This window comes from Brassica napus, chromosome A3, assembly GCF_020379485.1.
Source record: "Brassica napus cultivar Da-Ae chromosome A3, Da-Ae, whole genome shotgun sequence".
Taxonomy (NCBI): Eukaryota; Viridiplantae; Streptophyta; class Magnoliopsida; order Brassicales; family Brassicaceae; genus Brassica; species Brassica napus.
In genome coordinates, this window is record NC_063436.1 from 28,446,685 (window position 1) to 28,466,424 (window position 19,740).

The 19,740-nt window shown below is 36.2% G+C and overlaps 3 protein-coding genes across 3 annotated transcripts; 2 read left to right on the top strand and 1 right to left on the bottom strand.

Moving 5' to 3' along the window:
• Positions 1 to 63: 63 nt before the first annotated feature.
• On the top strand, positions 64 to 3,342 carry LOC125591110 (spermidine coumaroyl-CoA acyltransferase-like). The gene is made up of 2 exons (XM_048764562.1): positions 64 to 2,014; positions 3,219 to 3,342. The coding sequence occupies exons 1-2, from the start codon at positions 1,766 to 1,768 to the stop codon at positions 3,297 to 3,299; spliced, it is 330 nt and encodes a 109-aa protein (XP_048620519.1). The 5' UTR covers positions 64 to 1,765; the 3' UTR covers positions 3,300 to 3,342.
• Positions 3,343 to 6,671: 3,329 nt separating this feature from the next.
• On the bottom strand, positions 6,672 to 11,796 carry LOC111214725. The gene has a single exon (XM_048764550.1). The coding sequence runs from the start codon at positions 11,017 to 11,019 to the stop codon at positions 9,076 to 9,078; it is 1,944 nt and encodes a 647-aa protein (XP_048620507.1). The 5' UTR covers positions 11,020 to 11,796; the 3' UTR covers positions 6,672 to 9,075.
• A 3,604-nt stretch (positions 11,797 to 15,400) lies between these two features.
• LOC106441008 (protein ALP1-like) lies at positions 15,401 to 17,195 on the top strand. The gene has a single exon (XM_013882791.3). It carries the CDS (start codon positions 15,556 to 15,558, stop codon positions 16,987 to 16,989), a length of 1,434 nt encoding a protein of 477 aa, XP_013738245.1. The 5' UTR covers positions 15,401 to 15,555; the 3' UTR covers positions 16,990 to 17,195.
• Positions 17,196 to 19,740: the final 2,545 nt, after the last annotated feature.

Consider the following 19,740-nt stretch of genomic DNA (forward strand, 5'->3'; position numbering starts at 1 on the left):
TCTATTTAATGTGTTCACATATCTAAACCATGAGAACAAACAGTAACATGCATGGAGTTCACACATTTCAATTTGCATGCCTTATGGTGCAGGTATATCCAACACCTCATCTTATATGATAAGATCAGTAACATGCATGGAGTTGACACAGAGGCCCGGCCCTGCGCTAAAGCATATAAAACAACGGTTTTAGGCGTCAAGATATATATAATTATTTGGGGCAACAAGTGCAAATGTTTCCTTCAGTGCAGTGGTTTTTCAATTGTTTTTTTTAACCTGTAAAGGCAGGTTCGAACCTGAATTCAACCATATTCCCCTTCATTTTTCCCTTTCGCTAATGGCAATAACTAAAAATAAGACTTAATCAGTAAAGATTTTGATTACTCTTTCTAATAACTTTAATTTCCTTATAAATAATAGGAACTATAGTAAACGACATTAACTTTCTTCCCACAGAATAAAATTATACATGTTATAAAAATAAATAAGGAAACTAAATAAAAGTAATTATTTTCTTTACCTTAGCAATTGACACTTATCTCCTCACTTCTCCGCATTGTTTTTTTCATTATTTTCTGTCAATTTTTACTACAAAGGTTGTATTTTTTTTATTCTCCTTTTCTAATCGCATATGAGTTTCATTTTCATTCTCCTCTATTTTTTTCTTTTTATAATTTTTCTGAATCTCAGAATATGAATTTAGCATTGCTGAGAGACTATAAAAACTTAATAAAATTTTACCAACGAGAATTGATGCTGCTATAGTTGTTGTCTAATTGTTTTTTTTTTGTTAAGATACGTATATATTATTCTATTCTCCAATTTATATTCTTCTTTTAATATTTATTGTTGTAGGATTATGAATGTAATTTAATTTATAGTGATAAACATGTAGATTTTTTTGCTTTTTAAAATACTTAAGAGTAAACAAAAAAAAATTATAATTATGAGGCAATATTTTTCTTGTTCCGCTTTGGACACCACATCAATCTGGACCGGCACTGTTGACACATTTCAATTTGCATGCCTTATGGTGCACGTATATCCAACACCTCATTTTATATTGTAAGATTTGTGTACTTTAACTAGACGGCATCTAGAATGAAAGACACGATTTTTTTTTTCGTCATTCATTTTTTTTTGTCATTAATAAAATTAATAGTACAGTATTACTCACGAGTTTATATTTTGTGATTAGAGTCTTCTATTTAATTAATTGTGTTACATTTATGTTAAAATAATCCAATTTTAGAAAGTGTTTATCTTTGTCAGAACTTGATTATTTGCAACTATCCATTTAAACCCAAAAAAAACATTTTGCTCTGATTCAATAGACATTTGGGGTATAGTATAAGAAAAGAAAATTTCATCTATGTGCATATATAATGATCCACAGGTTACAGAAATAATAAGCATTAAAGCTTGAAATAAAAAAAATGCTTAAAGATACTTTAGCTAAGGAAAGCGAAACCCCAAAGGAGAGTTTCACTATTATGAAATTCTAAGTGCTTGCATATGGAAATCAAGATCTCGAGCCCTAAACCTAGACCTTGACAAGATCACTGCCCTTTGCATAGCTGTGGGAATCTGACATGTTCTTGATCCGCCACTACCAGAGGGCTATGGCAACTCAATTATAGACGTGTACATCGAGTTAACCACGAGAGAGCTCTATGAATCATCAATCTTTGACATTGCCAAACTCGTGAACAAAGCCAAGAAAAAAGCTTATGACAAGAGCTATGTCGAGGAGGTGCTAAGAAACATGGAGAGAATGATCAAGGAGGATGTGAAATTCGACAAGGTAATTCATAGACTATTATTCATGACCGATATGAGAAACCTCGCGGTGTTTAGATCGATGGATTTTGGTTGGAAAGAGCCTGTGAATATAAGGGATCTTATGTTTCAAGAAAACGCCAAGAACATGGGGATGATATTAGGAGCATTGAAGCTGGATCCAGCAATGGAAGGTGGGGTTAGAGTGGTAATGACTTTGCCGAGAGATGCAATGGTAAGTTCAAGCAAGAACTAGATGCATTGATGCGTCTTCGTCCTCGCTTTTGATCTTGACCTTGTGTACTCTCAGCTGCTTCAAACTATATATATATATATATGACCCATCTATCTGGTATTTTAAGATTCGACAAACACAAACAAATAAGCTATTTTATGGTATTCTGTCAACTAACTAATTAATTGCTAACTTAATCAGAATCAGAACATAGTGGAGCATTTTGTAAACTGCATTTAACCACTGGATACTTGAAAAAGGTGCCAACCATGAATATAGTCGTAGATTCAGAATATCGTGAAAGCCTGTTTCGAAAATTTAGATAGAAAGGCAAAGATGAAAGACCTACATATTCCAGATGAAAGAAAAATTGTGAAAACAATGAAAATCACAAATAGACCGTAATAAAACCTAAAATCTCTAAGAAAACGTTCAATGAAGTGCACAGCCTAGCTAGTTGTAGGTGGTGTAGAAATAGATCAAAATATTTACAATTTGTATAACGACTTGTATGAAAATTATATTTAAAACATATGGGTAAAAGTTTTTAGAGAAAAAGACTAGGATAGCACCAAACCAAGTTTTTGTTTTCAAACTAGCACTCAAGCTCAAAGTCACAAAAATAGGTTTTATTAAAGAGGTAATATATACTTATATCCCTTGGGTTAATTAATCCAAACCTTAGGATTTAGAGTTAAGGGGTAGGGTTTTGGAATTAGGATTTAAAATTTTATAAAATAAAAAATAAATACTAAAAAATTAAAAATAAAAATTTAAAAAACAGTTTTAAAAAGTATTTTTAAATTATAAAAATAAAATTTTTAAAAAAAATAAAAAAAAATTTCAAAAAAAAATTTCAAAAAAAAATTTCGAATCTGAAAACATATAATCTGAAACTATAAAAAAAATTTATTTTTTCATTATTTTTATTTTTATTTTATTTGTTTTTATTTATTTTTGTTTGTTTATTTAATTTTAAACCAAGGGTATTAGGGATATTTTACCCTTTAATGAATGTCATTTTTATGACTTTCTCCTTATAGTGCCATTTTTGAGACAAAAACTCAAAAGGTGCTATTATTAACAATTGCCCAAGTTTTTATCATCTATAAACAAATTAAAAGTAAGTATAAATGAAGTTTACATTCGTTTGGGTCTTTCACCATGTCTTTTCTTGTTATTACAAATTTTCATTTTAATACAGGAATTTGCATACTTGGTGAGTGAAGAGAAGACAATCCGAAGAACAAGCAAATACAGTTTGGTTTGGATAAAAAAGTTTTAGAACAAAGGGAACCGCACGTCGAGAGCGACAATAATAGCAACGTGGTAAGAACCGAGGACTGGTTTGCATCACTTCAATTCTCAGTTCATCATGGTATGTGATTATGCGTCGTCCAGGCATGAGATGTGATAAATCGCCGAGAACACACTTGGTATGAAAAGCAACACAACAATCGTCACATTTGTAGAACCAATATTTTTCTACACTTTCCTCGCATATATCACACCAATACTCTCCTTTTGTATTGACTCTGTAACATAAAGAGAGTGGATGGTCGTCATACCAATGTTTCGTTGTTTTCGGCAAAACAACACACTTGGGATCTAGCCCAAATTTACAGTCATCGCAGTAAAATGTACAATAACTCCTGTTCCCGCAAGCAATGCATTCCTTGTTGTTCCCGTAAATGTAGTACAAGGTACATCCATGACTCTCATGGAAGATAGATTCAGAAAGTGTACTACACTTTACATCTATATTGAAACTTTTATTATTATACCTGAAACCACTGGAACACTGAGAACATGCCGAACAATCAAACTCCATCATGTCACCAACCATTAAAGCTAATGGCTTATCATGATACATATGCCGTTTCTTCCTAGGAAGATTAGCGCATGTTTCGTGGAGAAGAAAATCGCATTGCACACAGCTGTAGAATGCTTGATAATTTATAGGTGAGACACAAGCTTCACAACGAATGTTTCTACTGCATGTGATGTTTTCCTCGTTGAGTTGTAGATAATGTTCCTCGTGACTAAAATGGTGTATTAGGTTTTCATCTATCACCTTAAATGGTTTGATTTCTTGAAGTTCTTCTGATATCCCTTTGAGTTCTAACTTGTCCCAGACATCATCTCGTATTGCACAGTTAGAATGAATGGCATAATTAGGACAAATCGAGCAAGAATAAGCCCCATATGACCAATCAACTTTCTTGTGACAAAATCCACATATCCAACTCCCAGGACTTAGCTGAAGACGCCTAGAAAGACGATGCTCGTGACGATTAACGTTGATGATCTCTGGTAAGTCAATACAACTTTGATGGATCATGAAATCACATTGTTGACATGAATAAGGACTTCGATCACCAGACAACCCACAAGCATCACAGTTGAAAGAGATAATCCTTGGCATAAGACTGATTTGATGGTCATGAGCCTTAGAAAATAGGATTGTAAGCGGTGGAGGATTCTTTACACAAGCAACATCCACACTAAATTTACAGATTGAACAGTTATAAAATCTTCGTCCTAATTCGTTTCCACATATACGACATTTTCCATCAGAGAAATGATGTTCTTCGCGTGTAAGGAACTTAAGAGGGTGTTTAGGGTGAAAGGGATAAGTTATCTCTAGAGGAAGGTTAGAACATTCAAAGTGGAATTTCAGTTGACATTGGAAACATTTGTAAAGATATCTACTACAATATTTCTTTTCACAAAAGTCACATGTGCCATGATAATAGTGTTTCAGGTGGACAAGAGAGTGTTCATGGGCTTTGGGATGGTCAATTACATCTGGTGGTGGATTTTTTATACATGACGTATCAACAACGAATTTACATAAAGGACAGTGATAAAACATATAAATCAATGTTTCTCCACACAACTTACAGTTTTTACTCTCAGAAAACTTTTCCGGGATGGAGAGGTGGAGAGGGTGTTCAGAATGAGACGGATGGTTGATCTCTAAAGATGACTCTGCACATTTCTTGTGAAAAAAGATTTTACATTCGTAGCAACGATAGCCATCTTTGGTGCAACCATTTTCTCGATAGCAACCATTGCAACTGCGAACCCAAGGTGTTGGGTATAAAGGGTGTTTGTGAGTTGGTAGCTTTATTCTATTCATGGTGATAAACGTTTGTGATGATATTAAGCACATTAATCGATGTATTTATATCATTCAACAAAATAAAAGATTCTTGATCATAATAAAATAACAAGAAAAGAATACATGCTAAACTTATAAATATGTTTCTCCTTTAGCAAATGCTAGCTATCATATGCTTTCTTGGATATGAATTAATATACATTCTTTCTTCATATTTACGCATGAATCTAGGACCATGATTTGTCATTAGATAAACTTTTAACAAACAAAAATTAAGATATATAGAAAGAAAATGTCTAGCTGAAAAAGGCGCAACGAATAACTCTTTTTACTCAAGTTGTATCTTTCTTCTCTTTTTGTTTTTTTGTTTCACTACAACATTGGTCGAGTTGGAGTTAGCGAGTTAATACCCCAGTTAATACCATATGATCAAACTATTTTGTCATTTTAGAGAAAACTCGAAGTAAAAGGAAGATTATGACATCATATATGATATCAAGTATCAACAAGAAGGTAGAAGACCAAGAAAAGAAAAAAAAACAATTGTTAACCATTTACGAAGTGGTTACAATGGAATAAGGACATTGTTCTACTTCTACCTTCTCAACATTCGACATTTAACATTTTCTAAACCAACCAAAAATAACGGATCTTGATGCAGAGAATATTTGGATATATTCCAAATATTATTATTATTTATTAATAGGATAATTACTTTTATTATTTTAAGGTTGTAATGGTTTTCCTATATTATCTTAGGCATATCTCCAAATTCTAACAAATTATCAATTCAATAAGGTCCCCTTAGATTAGGATTTTCTAAGATTAGTGATTTATTATAAATAGCAATCAAACATAAAGATTGTATTAAGTTTTATGATGATATAATAAGAAAGAGATTTTATACGAGTTTATAGCACGGAGAAGAGTATTTTTCAAACTCTAAAGAGGTTTTTATAAACCACTGAGAAGAGTATTCTCAACCTTAAAAACTTTTGATTAAGCACTGTAAAAAGTATTTACAAAACTTAGAAGCTTCCACTACATCAGGTGGGTAAATCAACGGTTAACGTGTCATTTTTTACAGACAAAGGGTACGACTCGCCCTAACCCAAGTCACCGCGTCAATATTTGTGCGTTGTTCTAAACTCAAACTACCAATGTCAATGCCATCCAGAAATACTTAAAATAGTACTGTTTCATTAAGCTAATCATAACAAGAGTAACAAAGTTTAACAATATACCTGAATTTCTATGGCTTCGTAGGATTAGTCTTTGGGCCTATAAAACATTGAGGATCCCCACGGTTACCAAAAAAAAGTTAAACAAAATACGCTTATATGATAACGATGCGAAAGATTACCTCCGTAAAGTTATACTTAATCATGGGCATTCGGGTATTCGATTCGGTTTCGGGTAGGAACCATTAGGTTTTGGGTATATTGGATAATTCATTCTTATACCCAATGCGTACTTATGAGATTTCGGTTTAGTTTTGGTTCGGTCTCGGTTTAGTTTTGGTTCGGTTTTGGGTACCCGTTTAATATATGAATTAAATATATATCATACAAAACATATTCGTAATTCCCAGCAAAATTCCATTCCGCAAAAAAAGATTTTATATACTTTCTGGACTTGTGAATCTTCACACGAGTCTCGATATCACTACCAAAAAGAGGCTTATTAGACTTTAGCCATTTCCTGATGCTTCTACGCTTTATTCTACTATTAAATCCGCGGATGTTCCAACAAAAAGTGTCAACTACCATTAGCGACGAGGAGTTGGTTTGGGGTGCTTCCCCTGTAACTGTTTTTGTGCCCTTCTGCCTTTTCTAGACAGAACCGCTGTGTATTCAAGATCATCTCCTGGGTCAGAGTCCTCCGCAGACTCTGCTTCTGAAGCGGAGGAAGTGTCCGGAATGTGCTATGCACCTGAAGACTCCGACGAAGAGCTCAGACCGGAATCAGAAAAGGAGATCGTCTTCTTCTTCTTTTCCTTTCCCTGTCCCGCCTTCTCCTTTCCCCGTTTCTTGGAGAAAGCCTCGACTGGAGAAGCCAAGTAATCCTTAGCGTCTTTTGCAGAGGGAGGGACACTAAGCTCATGTGAAGAGATATTTTTCTTCTTTTTCTTATTCTTCAGAGAGTTCCAAGAGGGCGGGGGAGTGGCTTCCTCAAATGGGGGGATCAACTTATCTTCTTTCACATCTTTAGCTGCTGAGCGCTTGTTCCGGGGATAGACCTCAGTCAAGTGGGTAGTAGACTTGCAGCTGGTACAAGTGATAGGGGCAGTGGGGCATCGCCTGATAGTGTGACCGCCCTTTTGGGAGAATGTACACGTCGGAAAGAACCACAAACATGAGACTTCAACTCTAACAATCTCACTGTTGTCAAACTGAGTGTTCACCGTTTCAGGGAGAGGTATTTGGAAGTCGATGATGGTGAAAACCTTTGTAACCTCCAGATCAGTCATGTTTGCTGTTGAGGGGTGAAAATATAATGGGTCTCCCACGAGGCCGCCTACATGTTCTAGAGATTCCTCATTGAAGAAGTGTGGAGGGACTCCCCACAGCTCCAACCAGACATGAGCTTCCACAAGCTCAGGCATCTGCGGAGTGAAGCCAGGGGAATAATCCACAACAAACATAGTTTGGCCTTCTATGTGCCACATTCCTTGGCCCAGAACCCGAGCTCTAGTTGCAGGGCATGGAACTTTGATGAGGACAGTTTTGGGACTTAGCTTAGAGATGGTAATATCTCTGCGCTTTGAGCTCCATATCTCATTGAGGATAGAATGAAGGGCACCATGAAACGGGAGGTTTCCGTGGAACTGGCCCACAATAAATGCCTCCTATTTTTTTCTGGTTGCGCGCAATGACGTCGTTTGGTATCTTCATGCACCATTCACCAGAATCGAGCAAGAAAGGAGTATCCTTTTTGGACATCCTATGCAGTGTACCTTTCGCCTTGTCCCTTCACGAAGGGCGAGAGGTGGAGGTTAGATCTACATCCACTGGGGCAGCTGGAGAAGAGGCTGAGGCAGCAGGAGCAACCCTAGCACCTGAATTGAAGGTCACTGGATCTGGGCCAACGGCACTTGAAACAGCAAGAGAGGCATCCGAAGAGGCCACATGAGCAGGCGGAGGTTCAGATCTGGTGGTTTTCTGAGAATCGACCGGAGGGGCGAACGCTCAGTCCCAACAGTAGCAGAATCCAAAGCAGAAGAGGATTAGAGAACATGGATTTTCGCAGCTAGGGCAGGAGGGAGCTTTTTGGAGGCCTTCAGCTTGCCCATCGGAGCTAGAGGGGGTGGCCGCCGCCACTGACGACGACAGAGGTCGAGGAAAGAAATGGTTTACTTTTTCGTTTTTTTAGAGGAGAGAAAAAAAAAGACTCCAATTTCTTGTGTTTGTTTTCTTTTATTTTAATATTCGCAACATACGGAAACAAATAAACTAGTTTATGGTATAATAATTTTGAAGCTATCCTTGAACATTCGGTCAACTACTAAGTTAGCGAACATAGTGGAGCATTTTGTAAGCTGTATTTAACCAAGTGGCATACTTAAAGAAGATGTCAACCATGATTAAAGATTCAGAATATAGTGATTTTTTTTTTTGAAAATTTAGATAGAAAGGAAAAGATGAAAGACCTACGTACTCCACACGAAAGAAAAATTGTGAAAAGGATGAAAATCACAAATAGACCGTAATAAACCTAAATCTCTTGAAAAACGTTCAATGAGGCGCACATCATAGATAGTTGTAGGTGGTGTAGAGATATATCAATGTATAGGACTTTTATTATGAAAATTATATTTAAAAAACATGCGGATAAAAGTCTTTATCATCAATGCACAAATTAAAAGTAAGTAAATGAAAAAAAAAAAAATGAAGTTTACATCCGCTTGGGTCTTTCTTGACCACGTTTTTTCTTCTTATTACAGGTCTTTGCATAAATCTAAGTGGACATAAAAACACTTTAAAGAACAGATGAATATATTTTCTTTTGGATAAAAAACTTTTAGAACAAAAGGAACTGCACGTCGAGAGCGACAATAATAGCAGCGTGGTGAGAAACGAGGACTGGTTTGCATCACTTCAATTATCAGTTCATCATAGTAAGTGGTTATGCGTCGTCCAGGCATGAGAAGTGAGAATTCGCCGAGAACACACTTGGTATGAAAAGCAACACAACAATCGTCACATTTGTAGAACCAATATTTTTCTACACTTTCCTCGCATATATCACACCAATACTCTCCTTTTATATTGACTCTGTAACATAAAGAGAGTGGATGTTCGTCATACCAATGTTTTGTTGTTTTCGGCAAAACAACACACTTGGGATCTAGCCCAAATTTACAGTCATCACAGTAAAATATTGTTGAATAACTCCTAATTCCGCAAGCAGCACATGTCTTTCCATTCCCGTAAATGTAGTACAAGGGACACCCATGACTTTCGTGGACGATAGGTTCAGAAAGTGCAGCACATTTTACATCTATCTTGACATATTTAGTAATATACCTAAAGCCACTGGAAAGGTTAGAACACATCGAACACTTAAACTGCGTCATGTCATCTACTAAAGTTAATGGCTTATCACGATAGATATGCCGTTTCTTCCTAGGAAGATTAGCACATGTGTTGTGGAGAATGAAATCGCATTGCACACAACTGTAGAATGCTTGATAAGTTATAGGTGAGACACAAGCTTCACAACGAATGTTTCCACCGCATGTGATGTTTTCCTTGTTGAGCTGCAGATAGTGTTCCTCGTGACTAAAATGATGTATTAGGTTTTCATCTATCACCTTAAATGGTTTGATTTCTTGAAATTCTTCAGGTATCCCTTTGAGTTCTAACTTGTCCCAGACATCATCTCGTATTGCACAGTTAGAATGAATGGCATAATTAGGACAAATCGAGCAAGAATAAGCCCCATATGACCAATCAACCTTTTTGTGGCATATTCCGCATACCCAACTCCCGGGATTAAGATGTGGACGCCTAGAAAGACGATGATCGTGACGATTAATGTTTATGATCTCTGGTAAGTCAATACAACTTTGATGGATCATGAAATCACATTGTTGACATGAATAAGGACTTCGATCACCAGCCAACCCACAAGCATCACAGTTGAAAGAGACAATCCTTGGCATAAGACTGATTTGATGGTCATGAGCCTTAGAAAATAGGATTGTAAGCGGTGGAGGATTCTTTACACAAGCAACATCCACACTAAATTTACAGATTGAACAATGATAAAATCTTCGCCATAATACGTCTCCACATATACGACATTTCCCATCAGAGAAATGATGTTCTTCACTTGTAAGGCAGTACTTAAGAGGGTGTTTAGGGTGAAAAGTATGAGTTATATCTAGAGGAAGGTTAGAACATTCAAAGTGGAATTTCAGTTGACACTGAGAACATTTGTAAAGATATCTAGTACAAAATAATTTGCAAAAGTCACATGTGCCATAGTTAACGTTGTTCAGGTGGACAAGAGAGTGTTCATGGGCTTTGGGATGTTCAATAACATCTGGTGGTGGATTTTTGATACATGCCGTATCAACAACAAATTCACATATAGGACAATGATAAAACATATTATACAATTTCTGTCCACACAACTTACAGGTTTTACTCTCATATTGCTTCTCCATGATAACGAGGTGGAGAGGGTGTTCAGGATGAGATGGGTAGTTGATCTTTAAAGATGACTCTGCACATTCTTTGTGAAAAAAGATTGTACATTCGTAGCAACGGTAGCCATATTTGACGTAACCACTTTCTCTATAGCAACCATTGCAACTGCGAACCCAAGGCGTAGGGTATAAAGGGTGTTTGTGAGTTGGTAGTTTTATTCTAATCATGGTGATAACGTTTGTGATAATGTTGAGCACGCTGATCGATGTATTTATACTAACTTATATTGATCTTAATATTTCTACATTAACTCCGCAACAGGCAAAATATTCTTGATCATAAGCAAATAACAAGAAAGGAATGCATGCTAAACTGATGAATATGTTTCTCCTCTAACAAACGTTATCCGCTACTTTCTTGAATATGAATTAATATACATTCTTTCTTGATATTTACGCATGAATATTTAATATGCTTTGTCATCAGATAAACTTTAATAAAAAAAAGACAAACAAAAAGAATTCTAGCAAAAAAGTCCCAACAAATAACTCATTTTATTCAAGTTGTAGATTTCCTCATTTTGCTTAACTCCAATATTGAACGAGTTGTAGTCGGTGGAATAGCACTATATTCATTCGAGTTGATACCATATGATCAAACTTTTTTTGTCATTTTAGAGAAAACTCGAAGTAAAAGGAAGATTATGACATCATATATGATATCAAGTATCAACAAGAAAGGAGAAGCTAGGTAGACAAAGAAAAGAAAAAAACAATTGGCGACTACAATGGAAAAATGACATTGTTTCTACCTTTTCAACATTTGACATTTAACATTTTTTAAACGGGAAAATCGCATTTTAAATTCTGAAAGTGTCACATTTTCGCACTTTAAACACTTAACGTTTTTTACAAGTACTTTAAACCTTGAAAGTGATATTTTTATCATAACAAACCTACAATGAGGTTTACTTGTTTACCAAATCAACGAAGTGACATGTACTGTTCATTTTATGATGACATGTCGGTTTTTTTCTTTTTTCTCTTAAAAAAAAATATATCGAAAAAATCGAAAAAATCAAATTTTTAAAAAATTCAAAAAATATAAAAATAACATTTAAAAATTAAAAATAAAATAAAATATTTTAAAAAATTTAATCCAATTATAAACTAATAAATATATATAATATAATAACTTGAATGGTGATACTAGATTCTGTTTTTTTTTTGTTTTTGATTTTTTTTTTAATTTTTGATTTATTAATACTTAACTTGTTAAATTTTTGTGAAACATGAAAATATCTCATAGACCACTTAAAATGTTTTTGACCTTAAATAAAATATTGTAAGTTAGTTTGAAATATAATTAAGAGATAGAGAGGTATGTCTTTAGATTTGTATATGTTGGGTTTTGGTATGAGTGGAGCTTCTTAGATAAGTAACATATATTTTAGTTTCTCTAAATTTTGATTAGTTATTTATTTAATTTCAAAGTTATTTACTATTTTTAAGAACTTCACTTATAAGTTAATTTCTTTTTAAGCAAACTTAAAATTACTAAATAAATATCATTTTATTAAATAATACCAATAATACGATTAATTTTGAAAATTTAACAAGTTAAGAATTAATAAATCAAAAAAATTAAAAAAAAATCAAAAACCTAAATCTAGAATCAGCTTTCAAGTTATTATATTATATATACTTATTGGTTTATAATTGGATTAATTTTTAAAAATATTTTTTTATTTTAAATTTTGAAATGTTATTTTTTATATTTTTTTGAAATTTTAGATTATTTTCGATTTTTTCAATTTTTTCAAATTTTCTATGTATTTTATTTTTTATTTAAAATAAAAAACCAACACGTCATCACAAAATGAACAGTACAAATCATCTAATTGACTTGGAGGTTTGTTATGATAAAAATGTCACTTTTAAAGTTTAAAGTTCTAGTCAAAAACATTTGGTGTTTAAAGTGCAAAAATATGATATTCTCAGAGTTTAAAATGCGATTTTTCCTTTTTTAAACCAACAAATACAAATACAGATCTGGTGGATAAGTCAACGGCTTGCGGTCAACGTGTCATTTGTTATAGACAAAAAGGGGGACTCGCTCTAACCCAAAGTCACCGAATCAATATTTATACGTTGCTCTAAACTCAAACTACTGATAATGTCAGTGCCGTCCAAAATAAAAATAATACCGTTTCATAAAGCTAGTTATAATAAGAGTAATAAAGTTAAACAAAATACGCATATATGGGTAAACGATGCCTGATTAACCTAAATTATACCTAATTTCGTTTTGTTGTTAATAGAAAGTAAATAAATAATCATACTGTGGGTATATCTCAGCTTAGGAGAGCACGTGTTGGTCCATAAATCCATCTTTCTCTCGAGACCCTACCATCGTCATCGCGTTCTATCTTAAATTTACCAGTTTGCCACTTCCAAGAAACTTCTTGTCCTTTTTAGAAACGTGTTATTTCCTAAAGCAGTCTACTTCAAATATTTTTATATGACTAACGCAATATTACGAATATTCCCAAAAAATTGTCAAATGCATAGAAGAGTACAAGATTACACCAACCATTGTTTCCTTACCGCGTAAATCTTTGAATAATGCAAAATAAAGCTTAATACTTTGAAATCAAATTAATCCTTCGACTCGGACATTACTTTCATAACACTGTACATTATATTCGACTTGGGAGCAGAGGTCTTAATCAAACAAGGACGCAATATTCAACCAATATCTTTATGTAATAAAAACTAAAAGTTACAAACTTAATATTAAAATCAACAAATTACCAATTTTCTTTCAAATTGAAAAAGTACTTTTGACTTTAATTACGCTAATGTCAAATAGTCTCACTACATTTACTTAGGTTCATCATTCTAGATGTGTAAATCTATTTTTGTATATTTTTTATAATTTGATACCTTTGGTCTTAGAGAAAAATATGAAAAACTAAATTGATAAAAGAAATGAACCGATAACATTTAAAAATTCACACATGGATACAAATATTTTAAAATAATTAGACTTTTACTTGTAATTTTTATTAAATAAAATTATTATATAATTTTGATGATGAAATGCACAAAATATTATCTAACCAAAATATAAAAATAATTGATTTGTTTGGATATTCATATTTTCCATGTATATGGTTGAAGAAATTTAATATAGTCATTTAGTAAATATTTAATATTTATGTATAAATTTTATTTTTGTAAATTTTTCTTTTTAATGAAAACAGACATATGTTGAAAATATTTATGTTTATAATTATAAATAAAAAGGAAGCTTAAATTATAAATTGAATTTAAATTTTAAGGAAAACAAAAGGAAACTAGTTTTTTTAATAATGGTAATTACATATAATATATTTATTTTATTAAAAATATTTTTGATTTATCAAATAATATACAGAGATATTAATACTATAAATATTATTGTCAAAAGGACCAGTAGACCTTTCATAATATCTTACAGCATTCCAAATTTATTATTGTTATATTTCATTGTTGTGCATTAACTATGCATAAAGAATCTGATAGTTAACGCTTTATTTTTTTTTATCTAAATCCAACATGTTAAACCCAACAATTTTACGTACACAAAGGCCGAAACAACAAACGAGCCAACACGAAGAAAAAACTATGGACCAAAACATTTGGGCCAACTTAAGGAAAATAACTATAGGCCGTCAGTCCATAGAGATAAACCGTCGAGGAGAAAGGGACGCGTCACCCACTGCTCGTCCGGCGATTCATGTACATGTGTCAAAATGATGGTCCACTTTCGTCCACCAAAAGCAAGGAGGCTCCACCGTTAGCAGAGATCGATGAAACAGTTGCTCATCCAGAACAAGCTTCAAAGAAATCCAATTGTCCACCGGATTTACGCTTCAGAGAAAAAAGATAATCATCTACAATCGATTTATTCATCGCCGGTTTTCCTTCGTCCAAACTGTTATTTTTTATGATAGATGTAAACTCGAAGATGAAAAACTTGGAAAGAGAGAGAAACAATTCGACAAAGAGAAAAAAGAGAGACGATTGAACAGAAAAGGTCAGAAGAAGCGTAGATTGATGACAGCGGGAAAACACGATTGCTGAATATATAAGCAATGCGGAGACAAAAATCAGTCATCCTTTGCCTGGAGAAGGCGAGAACGCTGGAGTCGGATGAACCGAAACCGTAAGTAAAACGTCCATCTCTCTCCATCTCAGACAAGCTCTCACCTCTTTGAAAGATATTTTATTGTTAAGAGAGGAAGAAGAATGGAGAAAAAATTCTCTCACTACTAGGAAAGAGGAGAGAGATCCCTCGATAGTTAGCGCTTTATCAAAACATGTTCTTCTTTTTGTCAGTTTATGATATTAATCAAACAAGTTTTACTCGGTGCAATCTCTCGATGAACCAGTGACGAGTAAACGCTTTGTCTAAAACAAAATAGAACACAAAATAATAATAAAATAATTAAAAAGGATAGTCAAAGTCACCATCAAACCAGTCTCCCTCACCGCGTTCACACCTTAACGCGCTTCCTTCGTCTCTGCATCTTCTTCTCTTCTCGCAGCCAAAGAAACCATTTTTATAAATGTCTGAAACCAGAACCATCGAAACCCAAAATCATTGTCCGAATTCAAACACTTTGGAAACTTTTAAAGTTTGGTTTCACATCTAAACACAGTCAAGTCACTTTTCAAACTAAAAGTCAAACTCTGGAGAATAAACTATTTCCCTCTTTAATGGAAGTCTCTGCTTTCCCATTCCCATACCTACAAGACGACGAGTGTTCCCATCTCCTTGGTCTATTTCAGGACATGGACTCTGCTCCTTCTGGTTTCGAATTCGAAAATGTTGGTAACGACAACACTAGGAAACGCCCAAGAAAGGAAGAAGAAGCTGTGAATGGTAGTGATAAGGCTGCATCTGGAGATATACTGGCATTGGACGAGGAAGCTAAACAGCAAGTGAAGACAATGGATGGTTACTACAACCAGTTGCAAGAACCCGATGTTGCTCGTCCTAAACGACAACGTAAAGCATCGGTTGAGGAAACCGCCTCCGCTGCTTCGGACATCGCCAGCGGTTCCGGGTCTGGACCGAGTCACCACAGGAGGCTGTGGGTGAAGGAACGTACGACGGACTGGTGGGACCGAGTAAGCCGGCCGGACTTCCCGGAGGAGGAGTTCCGGCGAGAGTTTCGGATGAGCAGACCGACGTTCGATCTGATATGCGAGGAGCTGGACGCGACTGTGACGAAGAAAAACACGATGCTCCGCGACGCGATCCCAGCTCCCAAACGCGTCGCCGTCTGCGTCTGGCGTTTGGCAACAGGAGCTCCGCTTCGCCACGTGTCAGAACGCTTCGGGCTGGGGATCTCCACGTGTCACAAGCTCGTCATAGAGGTCTGCCGCGCGATCTACGACGTCATGATGCCCAAGTATCTCCACTGGCCATCGTCGGATCCCGAGATACAATCGACGAAAAGAAAATTCGAATCGAATCACAAAATCCCAAACGTCGTCGGATCGATCTACACCACTCATATCCCCATCATCGCTCCGAAAGTCCACGTGGCGGCTTATTTCAACAAGAGGCACACGGAGAGAAACCAGAAGACGTCGTACTCGATCACGGTCCAGGGAGTGGTCAACGCCGAGGGGATCTTCACCGACGTCTGCATCGGGAACCCGGGGTCCCTCACCGACGATCAGATCCTCGATAAATCCTCGCTTTCCAACCAACGCGCGGCGCGTGGGATGCTACGCGACGGGTGGATCGTCGGGAACGGTGGGTTCCCGTTGACGGACTGGCTTCTGGTGCCGTACGCGAGGCAGAATCTGACGTGGACGCAGCACGGGTTCAACGAGAGCGTGGGCGGGATTCAGAAGGTGGCGACGGAGGCGTTCGGGAGGTTGAAAGGGCGGTGGGCTTGTCTGCAGAAGAGGACGGAGGTTAAGCTGCAGGATCTTCCGTACGTGCTGGGTGCTTGCTGCGTGTTGCATAACATTTGTGAGATGAGGAAGGAGGAGATGGCGGAGGGGGTGAAGTTCGAGGTGTTTGATGATGTGACGGTGCCTGAGGATAATATTCGATCCGTGGCTGCGTCTAGCGCGAGGGATCAAATCTCTCATAATCTCTTGCATCGTGGCCTCGCCGGGACAAGGACTCTGTAACTAAAATGTGGACTCTGTTTTGTCTTGATACTGATTTTTATTTTTTTTGCAAAATTCTTTTTCCAGATTAGTTAATACTTAGAAGAGATTGGATACAAAAAAAAAAAGCATAGTTGATTTGAGTGTAGTCATTGGCTGGATTTGTTTGTACTATTATATTGGCAATGTGTAATCTTTAGTTCTCTATAGAAATTGAATTTAAAACCTTCGAAAGCATTTTTTTCTTTCTTTTTGATTTTTCATTCATGGTGGAAAGTTCGGAAGAATGTTAATTTGGAGGTACTAATCATGTTTAACTTGCTAGATAAGCATGTTCCTTAATCATTCTTTAAGTACACAACCATGTTACATGCATTTATCTTCTTTCACATGGCAAACTAAATCACAACAACAACTATACTTGTGAACAACAACATTTAACACTACCTCAACATAATTTCATTTTTTCAACTCAAACTATTCTCTCAAGAATCCACCTTTGTTTATTGCGTTTAGTTGATTGAAAAAGTATTATTTTAGTGAATTCTTCTATATATGTATTTATATACAGAATCCATATGTTGAACATACTTTTAAATTAATTGTTCATTTTAAATGAAATATCTTTTTTTTTTTAACACTGAATACTTCAATTTAATAAAGTCCTGGAGGACAAATAGAGAGAACCCCTGAGGTACATAATAATCCAAATCCAAAACTAAAAAGAAGAGAAAACAAAAAGCAAAATAAAAGAGTACCAGTAGGTACTTAAAGTTTGTAATCCACGATATCAGAAAAGAGGTTAATAGTGGCTAACGAGAGAGCCAATACCCCTTCCAGCAGCAGTATTAGGTGCTATTTGCATCCTCTTCCAGCATCTCATGAAGCCAACAAGGACCTCCTGCAGCAACGTATGACTGTAAACGTGTCCCAAGGATTACGCTCTCTGCTATGTTCTTAGCTATTCTGTTCATGTGAGCTGAGACATGAAAGATTGCCCATTTCTCAAAGCGATTAAGGAGCTCCAATATCTTCAGTATCAAGGGTGAAAGTTCAGGAAATCGGAGAGGGTTTAACAAAGCTTCGCGCACTTCTAAAGAGGAAGCTTCAAAAAGGACTTTCTTGTGGCGCAAGTCACCCATGGCTTGAACAGCCCAAAGTAGGGATCTGATATCTGATTCCCTTTTCGAGGAGGAACCCGTAATAGCCTGTCGGCTATGCTGTATAGCCTGTCCTTGATAGTCCCTTACTATCCAGCTTGAACCACTCATGAGACACGTATCGCTCCAAGCCATTCCTACATTGCATTTGACCATATCACTTGGAGGTTTTTCCCATGTACCTATTAGCGAATTGGTAGAAACTTCAACCGTGGTAGGTTCTGGGACCTGCTGTTGAGCTAGGAACCAAATCACAGACTCTTCCAAAGCTTTCGTGGTAATCGAGTTCGGAGTGAGACGGGTTTTCTCAAAGACTAAAGCATTTCTTGCTTTCCACAAGTGCCAGAGGACCCATGGGAAGGCTTCGAAACGATTTTGATCTCCTTGTTGTTTCTTTGATCCTGCTACCAGATAATGTAGGTTGAGAAACACAGAGGAGTGAGAGAATCCAGCTGAGGGGGGTTGTATTCCTGCCAATCTCCATACTTCTACCGCAGTAGGGCAATTAAAAAGGACATGGCTAATTGTCTCTGACGCTTGACCACACGCAAGGCAGGTTGTATTATTGCACAAACCTCTTGATTGAAGTCTTTCTGCTACTGCCAGTGCTCCGGACAGGGCTCTCCATAGGAAGTGTCTGATCTTAGGAGAAGTTTTTAGTTTCCAGAGACTTTTCCATAACTGTTTTTCCACAGGGGGAAGAGAACGATTAGCTGGAGCATTGGCCTCATGGAGACCAGAGAGCATTATGTAAGCACTTTGTGTAGTATATGAACCATTTTTTGTGAATCCCCAAACGTCAGAGTCTTGACCAATCGGAGAAGGCCTGATCTTTAAGATAAGTAATGTATCTTCCTCAGTAAACGTCTCAAATAGCTTTTGTGCATTCCATACTTGTGAGTTTGGAAGCCAAAGATCTCTGACCGTAAGTGTAAGGTCCACTACACTATCTTGTTTGTACATCGGAGGTCGAGCTTCCTTATCTAACAGCCAGTTAGATGTTCATACATTAGTCTGATCACCACTCCCGATAGTACGCAGCAGTCCAGATTTTAAGGCTTCTCTACCATGAAGTATACTACGCCAGATGTATGAGGGTCGAGATCCAATACTCGCTTCCAAGAAGGAAGAGTTTTTGAAGTAGCGACTTTTTAGGACCCGAGCCATTAGTGAGTTGGGTTGCGCAAACACTCTCCATGCTTGTTTGCCAAGAAGAGCTTGATTAAAACGCCCAATGTCATGAAAGCCTAGACCCCCATCTTCTTTGCTCTTACAGAGTGTATCCCAAGCAACCCACACCATTTTTCTGCGAGAGCCTCCATTGCTCCACCAGAATTCTCTCATCGCAGAAGTGAGTTTAGCACACAGATCCTTAGGTAGTTGGAACACAGACATTGCATAAACCGGTAAGGCTAGTCCAATGGATTTCAAAAGAACTTCCTTCCCGCCCTGAGACAGAGTACGAGCAAACCACCCGTGAAGTCTGTGCTGAAGTTTCTCTCGAATATAGTTCAGGATAAGTTTCTTCGAGCCTTTAAAAACTTCAGGTAAGCCGAGATAAGTCCCTTCTCCTCCCTCCTTGTCGATTCTAAGGATTTGTTTTATGTCTGCT

Excerpts from the sequence above, each read along its gene's own strand:
- LOC106441008 (XM_013882791.3), top strand. The coding sequence starts at position 15,556 with ATGGAAGTCTCTGCTTTCCCATTCCCATACCTACAAGACGACGAGTGT.
- LOC111214725 (XM_048764550.1), bottom strand. The coding sequence starts at position 11,019 with ATGATTAGAATAAAACTACCAACTCACAAACACCCTTTATACCCTACG.
- LOC125591110 (XM_048764562.1), top strand. The coding sequence starts at position 1,766 with ATGGAGAGAATGATCAAGGAGGATGTGAAATTCGACAAGGTAATTCAT. Across the intron at positions 2,015-3,218 it reads CTTTGCCGAGAGATGCAATG|GAATTTGCATACTTGGTGAG; the intron begins GTAAGTTCAAGC and ends ATTTTAATACAG.